At 40.8% G+C, this 18,181-nt stretch overlaps 4 protein-coding genes and 1 long non-coding RNA gene across 7 annotated transcripts; 4 read left to right on the forward strand and 1 right to left on the reverse strand.

Moving 5' to 3' along the window:
- Window positions 1-147: 147 nt before the first annotated feature.
- Window positions 148-3,403, forward strand: okr (DNA repair and recombination protein RAD54-like okr). The gene is given in 7 exon segments (XM_068294682.1): window positions 148-254; window positions 317-1,631; window positions 1,686-1,839; window positions 1,913-2,153; window positions 2,155-2,319; window positions 2,377-2,540; window positions 2,748-3,403. Coding segments are annotated over 7 exon segments (2,361 nt in total). The 5' UTR covers window positions 148-251; the 3' UTR covers window positions 3,067-3,403.
- Bem46 (abhydrolase domain containing 13-like protein Bem46) lies at window positions 3,051-5,214 on the reverse strand. The gene is made up of 5 exons (XM_068294683.1): window positions 4,972-5,214; window positions 4,663-4,907; window positions 4,252-4,593; window positions 3,961-4,139; window positions 3,051-3,885 (listed from the first exon to the last, which is right to left on the reverse strand). The coding sequence occupies exons 1-5, from the start codon at window positions 5,108-5,110 to the stop codon at window positions 3,804-3,806; spliced, it is 987 nt and encodes a 328-aa protein (XP_068150784.1). The 5' UTR covers window positions 5,111-5,214; the 3' UTR covers window positions 3,051-3,803.
- Window positions 5,215-5,561: 347 nt separating this feature from the next.
- On the forward strand, window positions 5,562-14,109 carry Chd1 (chromodomain-helicase-DNA-binding protein 1). Its single transcript, XM_068295855.1, has 7 exons — window positions 5,562-5,743; window positions 7,222-7,752; window positions 7,817-7,932; window positions 7,989-8,165; window positions 8,230-12,858; window positions 12,927-13,055; window positions 13,127-14,109. Exons 1-7 carry the CDS (start codon window positions 5,735-5,737, stop codon window positions 13,326-13,328), a joined length of 5,793 nt encoding a protein of 1,930 aa, XP_068151956.1. The 5' UTR covers window positions 5,562-5,734; the 3' UTR covers window positions 13,329-14,109.
- LOC137581557 (uncharacterized) lies at window positions 5,770-6,633 on the forward strand. Of its 3 annotated transcripts, XR_011033184.1 has the most exons (4): window positions 5,880-5,895; window positions 5,963-6,054; window positions 6,127-6,223; window positions 6,300-6,632. It is a non-coding gene; the product is annotated as an uncharacterized lncRNA (long non-coding RNA). The 3 variants fall into 3 exon arrangements; XR_011033183.1 differs by having other exon boundaries at window positions 5,770-6,054; window positions 6,127-6,236; window positions 6,300-6,633; XR_011033182.1 differs by having other exon boundaries at window positions 5,770-6,054; window positions 6,300-6,631.
- A 341-nt stretch (window positions 14,110-14,450) lies between the features above and the next one.
- LOC137580988 (EEF1A lysine methyltransferase 2) lies at window positions 14,451-15,215 on the forward strand. Its single transcript, XM_068295140.1, has one exon. The coding sequence runs from the start codon at window positions 14,528-14,530 to the stop codon at window positions 15,191-15,193; it is 666 nt and encodes a 221-aa protein (XP_068151241.1). The 5' UTR covers window positions 14,451-14,527; the 3' UTR covers window positions 15,194-15,215.
- The last annotated feature ends 2,966 nt before the right edge of the window (window positions 15,216-18,181 follow it).

Genomic DNA, 18,181 nt, shown 5'->3' on the forward strand with positions numbered 1-18,181 from the left:
GAAATAAATCGCCAAGGCGCACCTGAAATTGTGCTTGTGGAATTTTGATCTTTCGTTTGATACCAAATTTATGAAGTTTAAGCCGATTTTGGGCCCGAGTAACTTAAGTAAATATTTATCGAATTTTTTGTTAAAATACGGTAGCCTTTTAAGTGTTCAATCCGATTTAAATAAAGTGTTCTAAAATAGACAAATATACAGGACTGCATAACAACACAGCTGTTCGCGCTTCAACTTTTGAAATTAACTAAATGGTCTGTATATATCATTTATTTAAACTTTGCATGTTAACCAAAACGCTTTTATTCACACACAGCGTCGCAGTCTCGCTCCGAGTCAGCGTCTCGGTGTACGCCTCCAGCCTAATCAAGACTTTACGCCACCACTTTTACAAAAGAAAAACAAACGCACCTGCCAGCAGGAGCAGGAGCAGCAGCAACTTCAATGTCAATTTGCTTTGCGAGATGCCACCAATTCCAATGGGAGCATACCATTACCCATTCGTTTTACGGCCAATAGTGAGTACGAGCTGGCCATAGCCAAGGTTCTGTCCAGAAAGTTCAAGGTGCCAATCGCCAATTATGTGCCGGATTATGGTGGAAATCGCTGTCTGGGAGTGAGGCGTTCTATTGTGCGGCGCGCTCTACATGATCCCCAGGCCTGCAACGCTTTGGTTCTACACACGCCCCCCACTTACTCGGAACATGACAGGATGAAAATGGATCCAACGAAAATATTAGTTCATGTTGTGGTTGATCCACTATTGAGCAATATTTTACGTCCACATCAGCGTGAGGGAGTGCGATTCATGTACGATTGTGTGGAGGGCAAGAAGGGTAATTTTAATGGCTGCATTATGGCCGATGAAATGGGTTTGGGCAAGACGCTGCAGTGCGTTACTCTGGTTTGGACTTTACTGCGTCAAAGTTGTGAATGCAAACCGACCATAACTAAAGCAATCGTCGTCTCACCCTCATCGCTGGTAAAAAATTGGGAAAAAGAGTTTACTAAATGGCTCCATGGACGTATGCATTGCCTGGCCATGGAAGGTGGTTCAAAAGAGGACACCATAAAAGCGCTTGAACAGTTTTCCATGAACACATCTACTCGGTTGGGTACTCCCGTGCTGCTTATTAGCTACGAAACCTTTAGAATCTATGCAAATATTTTGTGTCAAAACGAAGTGGGCATGGTCATTTGTGATGAGGGCCATCGGCTAAAGAATAGTGATAATCTAACATATCAGGCATTGATGGGTCTTAAGACCAAGCGACGCGTTCTACTCTCGGGAACACCTATTCAAAACGATCTAACAGAATATTTTAGTTTGGTCAATTTTGTCAATCCCGAAATGCTGGGCACGGCAGCCGATTTCAAGCGTAATTTCGAAAATCCCATACTTAAAGGTCAGAACGCCGATTCCACCGATAAAGAGCGAGATCGAGCTTTAGAAAAGACCCAAGAGTTAATTGGCCTGGTTAATCAGTGCATTATCAGGCGAACGAATCAAATTTTAACGAAATATTTGCCTGTGAAATTCGAAATGGTTATTTGTGTTCGTATGACCAGCGTACAATTGGAGTTTTACATGAATTTCCTAAAGTCTGATCAAGTGCGGCGAAGTTTGGCAGGTGAGTCAATAAAAAAATAATGCAGTTTATTAAATTAAACGATTTTTTTTCCAGATTGCAATGAAAAGACCTCCTTAACAGCTCTAGCTGATATAACCACATTGAAGAAGCTTTGCAGTCATCCGGACTTGATTTATGAAAAGATGCTAGCCAGAGATAAAGGTTTCGAGAACTCGCAAAATATTCTACCCACAAACTATAAACCCAAGTAAATGATGAAATGATTGCCCTCATGTAAAGTTATCTAGTCTTGTCTTAACCATTTGATATTTTTCTTGCAGAGATCTGAATCCGGAGCTAAGTGGCAAATTCATGCTTTTGGACTTTATGCTCGCCGCCATAAGAGCCAATTCTGATGACAAAGTTGTTCTGATATCCAACTACACACAGACATTGGATCTCTTTGAGCAATTGGCGCGAAAGCGAAAATATTCATTTGTCCGTTTAGATGGAACCATGACCATCAAGAAGCGTTCCAAAGTTGTCGATAGATTTAATGATCTACAAAACGATTGTTTTCTTTTTTATGCTAAGCAGCAAAGCTGGAGGCTGTGGTCTGAATTTAATTGGTGCTAATCGCTTGTTTATGTTTGATCCGGATTGGAATCCAGCCAACGATGAACAGGCCATGGCGCGCGTTTGGCGTGATGGACAAAAGAAACCATGCTATATATATAGATTGGTGGCGGTAAAAAAATATCACACATAACCTATTCCAAACATAATTGTGTTCTTTCTTTTTTAGAGTGGTTCTATTGAAGAGAAAATTCTACAGCGTCAGACCCATAAGAAATCATTGTCCAGCACCATTATAGATAACAATGAGTCGGCAGAAAAGCATTTCACGCGTGATGATCTCAAGGATTTGTTTAGTTTTGATGCCAAGATTCTATCGGACACGCATGACAAGTGAGTAAATAATTATTAAGACCGGGATTCTTCAAATGATCAACAGATAGATTAAACAAATCAACAAGTTTTCGATACCTTAAAAGCTGATTGTTTGTGTCTTTTGCCCGAAAAAGTCTAATTTCTGTAATTTATAAAAACGTTTAGCTTTAATCAAACAATCTAATCAATCTGTACAACTTTACTTATATTCTTCAACTTTTTCAGACTAAAGTGCAAACGCTGCTTTCAGAATGTTCAAACAAAGCCACCTCCTGAGGACACAGATTGCACTTCTCATTTATCCCAATGGTTTCATTGCTCAAACAATCGTGGCCTTCCCGATGACATACTGGCCCAAGCGTGGACAGCCAGTAAATGTGTTTCTTTTGTCTTTCATCACCGATCGCAGGCTCAGGCGATCAAGGAAAGTGATGAGACGAAGCAGGAAGCTGAAGACACTTCAATCCCAGCAAAATCGAAACGCAAACGCTCAACCACACCGGAAAGTGATGATTGCAATGATGAAGATTTCAAGGGATTTTAGTTTTATTGCCTCTTTCAGTTTTTGTATTTACTATAATTTAATCATTTATTCATACCTGTATTTCTGGCTGCTCTCGAATATTAACAATTACGCTCAAATAGATTAGAATTTAGGATGCTACATCTGGCAGATGTTAGTAGGAGAAGAGTTCGATAATTGAATTAAAGTTTCCCATTGTATATTAAGTTCTAGTTTAAATGAAAAAAAAAATGATAGATTTATAATAATTGAATTTAATCTATACTCGGCTAATCTCCAACCCTTTTTGTCTCAGCATAAAATACAACTAGCACAGCTTACAATTAAAACTAAAGCAAAGATTTAAACGTTTTTAAAATCTTTGTTTTATATAGTTATCAGGGAATGCAACCGAAACGTATTACTAGTTTCAAAAGCGAGTTTTTTTTGTTAAGATTGGATATTGATTACAGCTTTGGATCAATTAACTTTGTATTGTTGCAGCGTACCGATAATTTTTCTTAGTGTGATAAATATAATAGTTAATCAGTGTAAAAGTAAGATTAAGATTGTAAAATTGCATTACGGACTATAATTCGTAGCGATTGAATTCCCAGATGTTTACAGACTATTTAATAAGTAATTTAAGCCCAATTCGCAGTGTTAACACAGTCAATAGAACACTTTTTAGCGGAATGGGATGAAGAGGAAGAGCATTTGGGGTAAATCCGAGCAAAGGTTAAACATCAATAATTTTATGTTCCAACTCGACCCAGACATTACTCTTCTCTGGCGGCTTTTGCAATGGTGAGGGCTGTTGCTGCAGCTCGGCTAAAAAAGCCCGCAATGGCCTGATAGTAACTACAATATACAAGTGCAAAAATAGGTTAACATTTTTATTAAATTGTATACATATTTGTAAAAGGAGTTCCTTACCCATCTACTATCCAGGTATCATTGTGTGAGCCTCCTGGGAATTCCAGAGTTCGCTTTATCTCACTACCGCATTTTGTATACAAGGCACGCATCATGCGCGGTGGCACTAAATTATCCGCAAGGCCCGATATAAACAGAAATGGCACCGAGCACTTGCTAATTTTTTGTAGAGAACAATACTGCAGAAACAAAAAAAAAAGTAATCAATATATTTGCATCTGCATTTTGTAAAAAGCAGACTCGACTTTTCTCATGTAAAATCACTGGTAGGCAAAAACCCATATAGCTCACCTTATTCTTATACAATACATTTGGTATGTACTTCATTGATGGGTGCACTAGCTCCACAGCCATTTCACGTATACTGGTGAATGTGTTCTCCACAATGGTACACATAAGTTTTTGACCATAGACTGTATCGGCAGCCACATCGATCACAACAGCTCCGCCTAAGGAACGGCCAAAGAGTATCAATTGCGAATGATCGAGATCATGTCGTGTATGAAGATAATCAATGGCAGCTCTGGCATCCGAGCAAAGGCCACGTTCGGTAGGAACACCAGTAGATAGGCCATAGCCACGGTATTCCACCATCAGAATATTGCAATGCAAATGATGGTAGATGCCCCAAACCTTTTTAAAAAACAATTCAAATTAAAAATCACTATAAATTATTTATCTGATTTTCAAATTTTAACTTACATTCTGCATCCGATGTCCCATATTCCCAGCATTGCCATGAAAATACAACAGTGTCGGCACCGACTTGCATCTCTCCTCGGGCTGGCTTATCCAAAAGGCATGCAATGTGACATCAGCATCGGTTGGCTTTATGTTTACCGTTATGTGGGGCAGGTTGTGCATCGTGGGAATAGGTATAAAAATGCGTGAATTTGTCGGCAAATCGGGATGATATAAAAGTAAATCTTGGGCATAATAAAATATCACTACAAAAAATTGAATACCATTAAACAGAGTTTATTAATAGATCTCCAAGAATTCCATACGTACAAAGCAAAATAGCAGCAAATAGAGCCAGCGTCATGTAACCCCCGTAGAAATAGTAGAATATGAAGCACAGCAGGAAGGCCCCAACTACACCCACTCCTACGCCTCTGGATTTGGGCAGAGCTATGCCCACTTCTTTCATCTTTTCCACTTGTTATCAAATCATTTTACATTTCAATTTGTTAGAAGATTAATTGCACATAAAATCAGAGGAAATAGTTTATTAGAGATGACACTTTCTTGGTCGATTATACAAATAATATCAGGGCTGGACAAGCATTGTAGAAAAATAATTTAATTTAATTATTGTTTTGTAAAACGAATAATTAACGAATAATTAAATAAACACTAAACCAACATTAATGTTATTATTAATATGACGGTAAATTTTTAAGCCATGTATTTGGTAAATTTGCGAATGTATAATAAAATGTTTGTGAATAAGAAAACTTGATTAAATCTAATTTTAGATAATTAATGTATAAAACTAAAGTTGGTAAATAACATTTAATTAGAAAATACTTTTTTTTTAATTTTATCGAACGATAATATCACAAATGCAACCCTGTTGTCTTCCTCTTCTACTTTATCGCCATCTTGGATTCAAGAACGTGAAAAAGTCTTTGTGTGTTTGGAAAAAAAGTGCATTTAAAAACAAGTGGCTTGATTTTTGGTACAATATAAACATTAACCAGACCCGCAGGACAGAGTATTAATAATTTAATGAGCGCTCAACGGCAACTTGGTGTGCTACGACTACAATATAATGAGCCAGGTGAGTAGCAGCAGCTAAGGAGGCCTTGAAAAAGTTGTGACAGTGAACTAAACGTCAAAGAGTGTGTGGAAAAGTAGCAGCAAAAAAAAAAAAGTATGAAATTTCTTCATTATTCGAAACAGGGCATTGTAAATCAGTTTCAATCGAGTCGTGTGAGTATAAGCTGTAAATTCAAGTGCTATATGAAAAATAATATAATGTTGCTTGTGGGCGTGGCAGCTGGGCTAGGCGAGCGAACCCCAGAGGAGTCCCAGTCCCCCTATTGACTGTGAAATCCGCGTTTGTGTGTTAACCTAGCTGCTGCTAATAAAGTGGGTGCATTTTGGTAAAAGTTGATATTTATCCTAAATAACGACATTGTTTCAACGTTCTGTCAATGCCAGTGACTTGCCAAGGCTTCTACGTGGCAGCCAATGTGGATTTTATGAAAATCCATTGGGTACCCATTTTTGCAATTTTCGTTTAAATTTGACCATTTTGGTTTGTTTTTATCGTATGCAGATGGCAAAATCCTTTAAAATGTCATTATTTCCTTAATTTTCGTTGCAATTTGTAGATTTTCATCGATTACGTAATCACTCATTGCTCGTGGCAAAGTTTCTTCCCATGGATTTTTGGCCAATTTTCTTTGATTTTCCATGGCGCCAAAAGACAACCGGCGAAGCATTTCAATAGTTTTCAATGATTTTTGTATAAAAAAATGTATATTTTCCATTTTTTTGTGTGTTTACGTGAATTTGAGCAACTTTTTTATGGGGTTTCCTTCAGAAATCCAATCCAGAGGCTATGTAACTGCTGAATCTTCAAGGATTTCAATGGTTTTTTGTCCAGAATCGGGTATTGGTGGTCCACGTGACCTTGCAACGTGATGTTCCTTGGCCTCGCCCAACCAGACAACCATAAAAAGTGAACAATGTGTGGTAAAGGCTGTCAAATTTAGCTATTCTCTTGCATTTTCTTGCATCTCTGGAGTGGATTGACTGCATCAGTGGGAGCCAAAACCCATATTCACCAAATTAAGTTGTGGGCAACGTTGTGTATCAAGTGTTCCTTCTCTACGAACAGGAATAAAGGTTAATTTTGGTGTTTTGCTGCATAAATTTGTGGATATCAAGCATGCTAATAGTTCTGGAGAGGATTACCCTACTTTTTAATAAGTCGGTTTCTTCATTTCATGCTAAATCCATTTCAAGTAAGGAAAAGCTTGTACGTGTTTTCTGTGGATCAGTAAAAAAGTAAATCGAAACTAAAGAGTTTCTAAAGAGCTGAAGCATTTCTCCATCCTAAACTTGTAGAATAATTTCTTGCCAGGATTAGGCAGGTCATTTGCCACTTGATAGGTTTGTTTTTATTTCGGTTTGTGGGGATAAAGTGAATAAACAAAGGAAGCTATTTTTTCAACATTTTTCCATGCATTTTCATTGAATTTTTCGGCTTTTTCTTTAAATTGATTTGGTTTCCTTGCTCCTTTGCCTCAGGCACTCAATGAATCGGCGCAAAGTATAGGCTCAGATGAACAAAATGACACACGCGACGATGAGGCCAATGACACGGATAATGGAAGTGCAAGTGGCAGTGCCAGCGGTTCCTCTGGCTCTGATTCCGATTCAGACAGTTCCTCGGGTAATTCAAGTGATGGACGGAGCTCACCAGAGCCAGCAACAACAACAACAACAACATCAGTGGTGGCTGGATATCCACCAACAGCAGCTGCAGCCCAAGCTGACACTAAAACAAATGGATTCACAGAGGATGAAAGTTCCAGCGGTGATTCAAGCGGCAGTGATTCCGACTCAGATGGAGGAGCAGGAGGTGACCAGGCCAAAGTCAATGCCAGCGTTAACACAAGCACCAGCAGCTCGAGCTCGGGCTCAAAACCAGAGGAAAATCAGCAGCCAGAGGCCAGTGAGGCATCCGCTGAGGATGATGACGACGACGAAGATGATGAAGACGACAATGCCAGTGATAGTTCTGAAAATGCATCGCCGTCTTCATCCAGCAGCAGTAGTGTAAGTAAAGCCTTTGTTCCCTAGTTAACATCTAAATTACAATTTACACTGTGGACTTTCACAGGAGGACGAGGAGGATGACTACAGGCCGAAGCGTACTACGCGTCAGGCTCGCAAGCCAGCAGCTGCAACAGACAAGTCCAAGCGACTGCCGCCAATCAAGAAGAAAAAGAAACAAAAGTAAGTTAGTTAATTGCTGGGAAATCAAATGTTAATTTCCTTCTTCTCCTGTTCAGTTGGGACTCGGATGAAAGCGACGAGAGTGAAGCTGATAGCGAGGAGGCCACTTCAAGCATACAGAAACGAAAGGCAGCAGCTGCCTCCGCTGCTAGGAGTAAGTCAGCTCAGCAGCAGAGGCGTCGGATAAAGTCATTCAGTTCGGAAGACAGTGATGATGATGATGCCAGCAAACGGTAAGTGATATTGATATTATCAGTTTTACATATGTATCTTCATCGAATTTTGTTTTATTTTTAGATGCGCAACCAGACGCACTGCCGCAGCAGTTAGTTATAAAGAAGCCTCTGAAGATGAGGCCACTGGCTCTGAGGATTTGTTAGAATTTGAATATGATGAAAGTCAGGCTGCAGCATCGGCTGCCGCAGCCGAGGAGGATGAAAAATGTGAGACAATTGAAAGGATTCTGTCCCAGCGAGTGGGTAAAAAAGGATGTACTGGCAATCAGACGACAATGTATGCAATTGAAGAAAACGGCTGCGATCCCAATGCCGAATTCGAAATGGAAAATACAAAATCAATGTCAACAGATGGAGAGGTGCAATATCTGATTAAATGGAAAGGATGGTCCTACATCCACAATACATGGGAATCCGAGACGACATTGCGCGAAATGAAGGCCAAGGGTATGAAGAAGTTGGACAATTTTATCAAAAAGGAACAAGAGCAGGCCTATTGGCGCCGCTGTGCGGGCCCAGAGGATATTGATTACTTTGAATGCCAGCAGGAGCTGCAGCATGAGCTACTAAAGTCATATAATAATGTAGATAGGATAATAGCAAAGGGTTCGAAGCCCGAGATTGGCAGCGAGGAGTATCTATGCAAATGGCAATCGTTACCCTATGCCGAGTCAACATGGGAGGATGCATCTCTAGTTTTACGTAAATGGGCACGCTGTGCCGAACAATTTCAGGAGCGTGAATGTTCCAAGTGCACACCATCGCGTCATTGCCGTGTGCTAAAGTACAGGCCGAAATTCTCGCGTATTAAAAATCAACCTGATTTCCTTGTCAGTGGACTAGTCTTGCGGGATTATCAAATGGATGGTCTCAATTGGCTACTCCATTCGTGGTGCAAAGAGAATTCGGTTATCCTGGCCGATGAAATGGGTCTGGGCAAGACCATACAAACCATATGCTTCCTATATGCCTTGTTCAAAATCCAACATTTATATGGTCCCTTTCTTTGTGTTGTCCCATTGAGCACAATGACTGCTTGGCAGCGGGAATTCGATCTATGGGCTCCCGATATGAATGTTGTCACCTATTTGGGTGATGTAAAGTCACGTGAACTGATCCAGCAATATGAATGGCAATTTGAGGGTTCCAAAAGACTGAAATTTAATTGTATTCTCACCACTTATGAGATTGTCCTCAAGGATAAACAATTTTTGGGAACTCTGCAGTGGGCAGCTCTACTTGTCGATGAAGCGCATCGTCTAAAGAACGACGATTCCTTACTGTACAAGTCTCTAAAGGAATTCGATACAAATCATAGACTGTTGATTACTGGCACACCGCTTCAGAATTCCCTAAAAGAGCTTTGGGCTTTGCTACATTTCATTATGCCGGAAAAATTCGATACGTGGGAGAACTTTGAGCTGCAGCACGGTAATGCCGAGGACAAAGGCTATACGAGACTGCATCAACAATTGGAGCCCTACATTTTAAGGCGCGTCAAAAAGGATGTGGAGAAATCTTTGCCCGCCAAAGTGGAGCAAATATTGCGAGTGGAGATGACTTCGTTGCAAAAACAATATTACAAATGGATTCTCACCAAGAATTTCGATGCCTTGCGCAAGGGCAAACGTGGATCAACCTCAACCTTCCTCAACATTGTCATCGAATTAAAAAAATGCTGCAACCATGCGGCATTAATACGGCCATCGGAATTCGAACTGATGGGTCTGCAGCAGGATGAAGCTCTCCAGACGCTACTCAAAGGCTCTGGCAAGCTAGTGCTGCTGGACAAGCTCTTGTGTCGCCTGAAAGAGACTGGGCATCGCGTTCTAATCTTCTCGCAAATGGTTCGTATGCTCGATGTGTTGGCGGACTATCTTCAAAAGCGTCATTTCTCCTTTCAACGTCTGGATGGTAGCATTAAGGGTGAGATGCGTCGTCAGGCTTTGGATCATTTCAATGCCGAGGGCAGCCAGGATTTCTGTTTCCTTTTGTCCACTCGTGCCGGTGGTTTGGGTATTAACTTGGCCACAGCCGATACGGTTATAATTTTTGATTCGGATTGGAATCCGCAAAACGATTTACAAGCGCAGGCTCGTGCCCATCGTATTGGCCAAAAAAATCAAGTGAATATTTATCGTTTGGTCACCGCTCGGTCTGTGGAAGAGCAAATTGTTGAACGAGCCAAACAGAAAATGGTTCTGGATCATTTGGTCATTCAACGCATGGATACCACGGGACGCACTGTGCTGGATAAAAGTGGAAGTGGCCATTCAACCAATTCCAATCCTTTTAATAAAGATGATCTGTCGGCTATTCTGAAATTTGGCGCGGAGGAATTGTTCAAGGACGAGCAGGAGCATGACGACGAATTGGTCTGTGACATTGATGAGATATTGCGAAGAGCGGAGACGCGCAATGAGGATCCAGAGATGCCAGCCGACGATTTGTTATCTGCTTTTAAGGTGGCCAGCATAGCTGCCTTCGAGGAGGAACCAACAGCATCTGGAGGAGGAGATTCTGGAAACAAGCCTGACCACGAGAATCCCGACGATGAAGATGACAGCAAGGATTGGGATGATATCATACCGGAAGGTTATCGCAAAGTAATCGAAGATCAAGAGCGCGCCAAGGAAATGGAGGACTTGTATTTGCCGCCACGAAGAAAAACTCAAACAGCTAATCAGAATGAAAAGGGGAAAAGAGGAGCTGGAGCTAAAGGTAAACAGGCGGGCGGTGAAGATTCTGCCGACTCTGACTATGAGATGGGCTCTGATGCCAGCGGTGATGAGGGCGGAAGACCACGAAAACGTGGTCGTCCCGCCATGAAGGAGAAAATCACCGGATTTACAGATGCCGAATTGCGGCGATTTATTCGCTCGTACAAAAAGTTTCCCGCTCCTCTATTGCGCCTGGAGGCAATTGCATGTGATGCCGAGCTACAAGAGAAGCCACTGGCGGAACTGAAGCGAATCGGTGAGCTGCTGCATGATCGTTGCGTGCAGTTTCTGGAAGAGCACAAGGAGGAAGAGCTTAAGACTGTGCCAGAGGACAAGGATACGACGGCGGGTGCCAAGCAGCGCCGCAACCGGGCCACATATTCGGTTAAGCTGGGCGGTGTCTCCTTTAATGCCAAAACGTTGCTCACCTGTGAACAGGAGTTGCAGCCGCTCAACGAAATTATGCCCAGTGCAGCACAGGAGCGCCAGCAATGGGTGTTCAACATACGCACCCGCCCGGCCACAACTTTCGATGTTGAGTGGGGCGTGGAGGAGGACACAAAGCTACTGTGTGGCATCTATCAATATGGCATCGGTTCATGGGAGCAAATGAAGCTGGATCCCACGTTGAAGCTCACCGATAAGATATTGCTCAATGACACACGCCGTCCACAGGCAAAGCATTTGCAGCAACGCGCCGAGTACCTTCTGAAGATGATAAAAAAAAATGTTGAACTGACAAAGGCTAAAAGCGAGGGAAAGCATCGTCAACGAAGGCCACGTAAAACACGAGCGGCTGAGATAAAGTCAGGGAATAGCGCCAATCCCACAGCGAATAGTGGAACTCCTCCAGAGGAATCAAAGGACTCAAATAAACCAGAGCCCTCGGCTGTGACGTGCACGGATGGCGAATCCGATAGTGCCAGTCCCGCCAGAAAGAAGGCAAAGGCAAAGAAGACGAAAAAATCCAAAGCCCGCTCATCAAAGAAAATAAATGCCTCGGATAATAATGGTAATAAGCCGATGCATTTTACAGCCAATAATGAACCGCGTGCACTAGAGGTGCTCGGCGATCTCGATCCAAGCATATTCAATGAATGCAAGGAGAAAATGCGTCCGGTGAAAAAAGCTCTTAAGGCCCTCGATCAACCTGATGTTAGCTTATCCGATCAGGATCAGTTGCAGCACACACGCGATTGTCTTTTGCAAATTGGCAGACAGATTGATATATGCCTGCAGCCGTATGGTGAACCAGAGAAGAAGGAATGGCGTAGTAATCTATGGTACTTTGTATCCAAGTTTACAGAATTGGATGCCAAGCGTTTGTTCAAAATTTATAAGCATGCTTTGAAACAGGAAACTGGGGGAACTGGAGGTGGCGGCGGCGCTGCAACTACAGAGGCGGATAAGCCTAGCAAGGAGAAAGCAAAGGATGGCAAAGATTTGATTGAAAACAAAGCGAAAAGAAATGGTTTACCATCCGAGAAGGAGAAAGATCGTGATAAGAGCGCCAAAAAGAAAAAGAAGGACAAAGAAAAGGATCGGGAGGGTGTTGGCGGTGGCGGAAATCAATCCCGTTATGGCCCTGGTGTTGGTGGGCCGAACTCAGGACGTTTTACCAATGACTCGCCCATAAAGCGTAAACGTGATGAAATCGATTCCGAGGCCAACAGTGCCTTGGGTATACCTGGTAGCGGTTCTGGAATTAGCGATAACCTTAAATCCATGTCGTTTAAGCGACTTAATATGGAGCGGAGCGAGGAGCGTAAGAAGCATCATCGCAGTGATGATTATTATGCGAGCGGTGGAGCTCATCCTGGTGTTGTTTATGAGGCGGGGTCACGCCGTTCTGGCTTGAATTCGCCATCGACACCGAACAGCCGGGGAGGAGGTGGTCGTGGTGGCTATGAACTCCCACCCACACCATCGGGATACACGCCTGAAATGGAGCGGTGGCATGCCAGGGATCGGTAGGCAAATGAATATTTTAAAAAATTCGTTAACTTTCAACGATAATCTCTTAATTTTTAATGTGTAGGTACAGCCTTGACTATAAACGCGATCGTTACGATTCTGGATATGCCCGCAGTGGACCTTCAGGTGGATATCATCGAGATCACCGTGATCATCGCGAGCGTGATCGAGACCGTCGTCCAGATAAGCGAAGGTAAGTCGGTGCAAATATAAGCAATAAAATCTTAAACTCTAATCATTTTCATTCCTCTTAATGGTGTTTAGATACCCATCTGCTCATCTACCGCCGCATCCATACTCAAGTCACTACCTGCCACCCAGTTACTATATGCCGCCAAATGGTGTGGTCTCCGGACTGCCACCGCCTCCGGGCTATCGTGGTGATCCGCGTGGCTATCCAATAATGCCACGTGACTATCCAGCCGACTACAGACGCAGTGACTACGAGCGACGTACTCAAACGTGAGCAGTAGCAGCAAATACATTGGCGTCGATTGTACATATTGAGAGATTAGATTTAAGTGTGATGATGATGATTATGAAGAGTGCTGCATGTTAAAAACTACACACACACACAACGCATAGAAGAACAGTAAGATGAAAAAAAAAAAAAAAAAAAACAAAAAACCTACATTGCAGCTCTTATAAGATGTAAAATCTAGTAGTTATTTATATTGTACTATAAATTATAACAAAACTGATATCGATCGCACATTGCATTGTAGGTAATATCAACATTAAATCTAATCTTACATTTAAAATTGTAAAAAAAAAAACAATCAGCATAGACATTAATTTTGTTAATTCATTTAATTTTTTCCCCCAAAAATGTTTCTTTTTACATCATGTACAGTTCTGACAAAGAAAAGAAACTGTGCTACGTATGAGAGGAGAAAGCTTTTAAAAACAACAAAATTCTCACTATTTTTAAATAAACACATACATTTTGAAATACACAAAAAAGCTAAAGCAATTTCAGGCTATTGTTGAACTGAAGCATGAAACAAGAATCCTGTAAAGATTTGTTCAATATCTGCATTCTAATTTTATATTACCTAATAGAAAGGTAAACAAAAGAAACGGAGTCGAAGGAGTGTAATTAAGCAAACTTACAAGCTATTAATATATTTAAAAATAATAAACATATAACGGTATATACATATATAAGATGAAAATTACGTTGTAGTGTCCGAGGAAAGAAATATATATATAGATATATGTATATCAAATAAATTATAAAAACAGAACCGTTTAAGCTCAAACTCAGGGGGGGACATAAAGCTTTATTAACTTAAGGAATGATATCAGCGGACTTAAAATGTCATTAAATTGCTTGCTTACATTATGAACATAGTTTAGATGTATCTATAACATGTTATCGACCTTGTTGGTAGGTTTTTGACTTCGTGACGCTAATTAAAACATTGACATTGTTTCTAATCTTGGAGTAACTGTCATGGATATTAGAAACGGAGACTTCAAATTCAAATTGTGGCGCCTATCGATAATAAATCGATACCGTTGCTCCGATGACGATAACTGGCAACGCTAATCCATGAAACACAGCGTTTGCCAGCACTTTATCTAGCTCTAGACAATTTTCCACTTTTAAACACTAAAATTTCGAGAAGCTTAAGTAAACATTTACAAAAAAGTATATAAATAATGGACACTGAGTTAAATGGCTCCGAACTGGGGACCAAAGATTATTGGGAAAAGAGCTATACTAGAGAAATAAAAAACTACAAAAGCCATGGGGACGTGGGTGAGATTTGGTTTGACGAGGACTCGCAAATACGGATTGTCGATTGGCTAATGGAACAAGATCAAATTGAGCAAAGTGCACGTGTTCTGGATCTCGGATGTGGCAATGGAATGTTTTTGGTGGCATTGGCCAATGAAGGATATAAGCAGCTGACTGGCGTCGACTACTCACCCAAGGCAATTGAGCTGGCCAAGAATATTGCCGAAAATCTTAAGCAGGACATTAACTACAAAGTTGCGGATTTGACCCAATCGCTAGACCCGCAGGAGCAGCTGGAGCTCGGCAGCTTTCAGGTGGTGCACGATAAGGGCACGTACGATGCCATTAGTTTATGTCCTGACAATCCTAAAGAGAAGCGATCGCAATATCTTGCAACAGTGGAAAAATTACTTAGCGACAAAGACAGTTTATTTATCATCACCTCATGCAATTGGACTGAGGAGGAGCTGGTGCTTGGTTTTGGCGAGAAATTTGTTAAACACCATACAATACCAACGCCCACATTTAAATTTGGTGGAAAAGTGGGTAGTGTTGTTACCTCTGTAGTATTTAAGAAAAATAACTAAATATACTTAAATTTTATATTTATATTTGGAGGATTCTTCATAAAAAGGTGGATTTTCAATCTTGATTAAGACTTTATAAATATGTATGTCTAAACCTTCTTAGACAATACATTTATGTGCACTTTTGGTGATGCACATTGCATTTGCGCTACTCACACGGAGGTAGTAATACGTACATATGTATGTACATATATACCTACCCCAAGTATACAAGGCGACCTTAGTAACCATCTGAGTCGGACCATCAGAAAAGAAAACTGTCCACCCCAGCTATTTCAAGCGATTCTTAATGATTTGTTTACAACTTTGTTGCCCCTTGCAATTTACCGCAAAAGCGTCTCCCCTTCCACAACAACAACAAAATCCTGGTGGAAAAGCTTTTGACAAAAATTCAATAAAAAGGAGGCTCGTTGCTGTTTTGGCCTACATGCAAACGAGGAGCCGAAGCCAAAGCAACCGAAGTTAACTCGGCAACGCTAGTCGGAACTTGGTCACCAGGCGAAGCTTCCAAATGCAGTCGGAAAATAAACTTTTGTTGCCATACGCTCAGTTGTGAAAGGACACTCGTCGAAGCGATAGTTAGTCCTTGTCAGTGTGCGGACTAAAAAACCAAAGAAGAGTCCGGGAGACGAAGTCCTGTATTTTGGATACGCGTTTGGTTGCCTTGGTATTGGCGAACAAGAGTGTGGTGTGTGTGTGCGTGCATCAAAATATTTGTCGTGAATTATTAACAGAAGTGAACTGGAAAATTTTTAAGTGCGAACGTGGAAAAACTGCGCAAAAACAAAGAAAACTCCCCACAGAAGAAAGAAAAACAAAGAAAAGTAAGCTAGTAACGTTTTGGACCTAATTGGATATTTGATGACAGTCTCTGGCAGCCTCCAAATGGATGCATTTCTAAAGCGCAGTACTCAATGCCCCAGTGCTTATTCCTTCTTCTAGTCTGTCCCTCAACCTTGGCGCTTTCTCATTCGCACTCTCACTTCTGTGTTTTTTCTCTCTCTCTCTGTCTCTCTATCTCTCTGTTTCTCTGTTATGGACAGAGTGTAGAGTTTCGATTTCGTTAGAAAATCGAAAAACGAAAGCGTGTTATGATGGCTACAGGGGAGTGTTTGGGGGTGGGCGTCAGGAGGAGTTGGTGGAATTGTGGGTGTCGTTGCTGCGGCTACCTGTAGATGGTACACACCAGTCATTCATTGGGTATTATTGTGTATGTGTGTGTATGCAGGGGTGTGTATATCCTTGAACAAGGTTTTTGATTGTTCCAACAACGACACACTCATCATTCCGTTCCTCCTGGTCTCAAACTACGCTTTCCGACTCTAATTAATTTATAATTCAAGGTCCAATGAGCTACCATTGAAGGTTAAACATGACGAACTGACTTATGCTGGACTCTTGACCATAAAAGCAATGCAAAACTCGAGTTCAAGTCTCTTGTTAGACAAGAAGCTTAAAACAGTTTTAAATTGTTATAAACATCTCTGCTGAAATTATTTATGAGCTGCCTACACAAGATTAAGCAATTTTTAAATTTATTCCAAACTCTTAATCCAAAATGTCTAAGTTTTCAGACACACTTAGATGTAATGAGTCAATTAATGTATTCTTAATTTGCAGCAGAATTAAAAAAAAAGTTAATGAAAGAATTTTTAAAGAGCTTTCAGAAAGTAGTTAAATACAGTTTCAGAGAAATAAATACTTAATAATGTTGAAACAAGAAAAGTTTCAAACTTTTTTTTTATGGTCTGGCCATAATTGAGATGCCATCCAACCATCCATCCCTCCAGTCAACCACTCAACCAAATGTCGATATATATTTAAATCGCTGTGCTGTGAGAGTCATGTGCCCTTCACTGGCTTGAGCATTAGCAGTATATCATTATTATCCTATCCTCCTCCAGAATGAAAGAGGAGTTATGAAGCACATTACGCATACGCCACATTGTCAGTGTGGCACAGCAGTTTTGGAAACTTCGAAGCCGCAGCAACGTAACAAAAACAAACAACAGCCGAGCCACAGCCAGCAGCAAAACTATGAGAAAAAGGAGGCAAAGACAAAGAGAGCTTTAGTAGCCATTTCATTGATTTAGAAATTTGGTTACCATAAAAGTTGACTAACTCTTGTTTGGCGGTGTTATCTGCAGGGGTATAGATTGCCAAGGTTTTAAATTCTCATCATGGGATCTGATACTACGATATTCTTTGTTTTAAGTCATTAGTCCATGACATATTGGACTGAAAACCCGTAGAGAAACCCGTATTAGCTCCAAAAAATACGATTTTTTGATACATTTAGGAAGCCTTGAGTATTTTTCCCTATTAAAGTTAATCATTGTCGGCTATACAAAAAAAAAAAAAAAAACAGTTTCGACTTAATTTTGTTTGTTGACAAACCCTTTTCTTTGCCGCCAATTTGGTCTCTTGAGAGCTTTAATGAAGCCATGTTACAAAGGTCATAAAAACTCGTCCAGATTGCGCCTATTTACAAAACCAAACACTTGCTTAATGTGTTGTTGGGATTGTGAAGTTTGGGAAATAATGTTGGTGTCTTGAGAATAGATTTAAATACCCCGATGGTCATACAAAATCAAAGTCATTGAGTCATGTCATATACATATGTCTAAACCTATCATAACTAAGAGTCGTCGCAATAGTAGATATTCCTTGTTTATACGAATTTTTCCATAAAAATAATACTTATCTAGAGTAAATGGAATTCACATTTTCCTACCTGGATGTATTTTATAAAATTTCTGTCAAATATGACTTTTTGTTAGTGATGAAGGATGTCTGAAGTTTGACAGTTGTGAGACGCCAAATTAGACGCAGAAAATTAAAACCAGAGGGCCGGGGCTAACTTCGACCGCGTCAAAGTTTGTATACCCTTGCAACTTTTTTGGTAACTCTATCCTTACCTATTAGCCATCAATGTGGAAGAACGTTTTACCTAAAAAGGCTTATGCTTGCGAAAGAAAGGCCTACAAT

This window comes from Drosophila tropicalis, unplaced genomic scaffold, assembly GCF_018151085.1.
Source record: "Drosophila tropicalis isolate 14030-0801.00 unplaced genomic scaffold, ASM1815108v1 contig_845, whole genome shotgun sequence".
NCBI lineage: Eukaryota > Metazoa > Arthropoda > Insecta > Diptera > Drosophilidae > Drosophila > Drosophila tropicalis.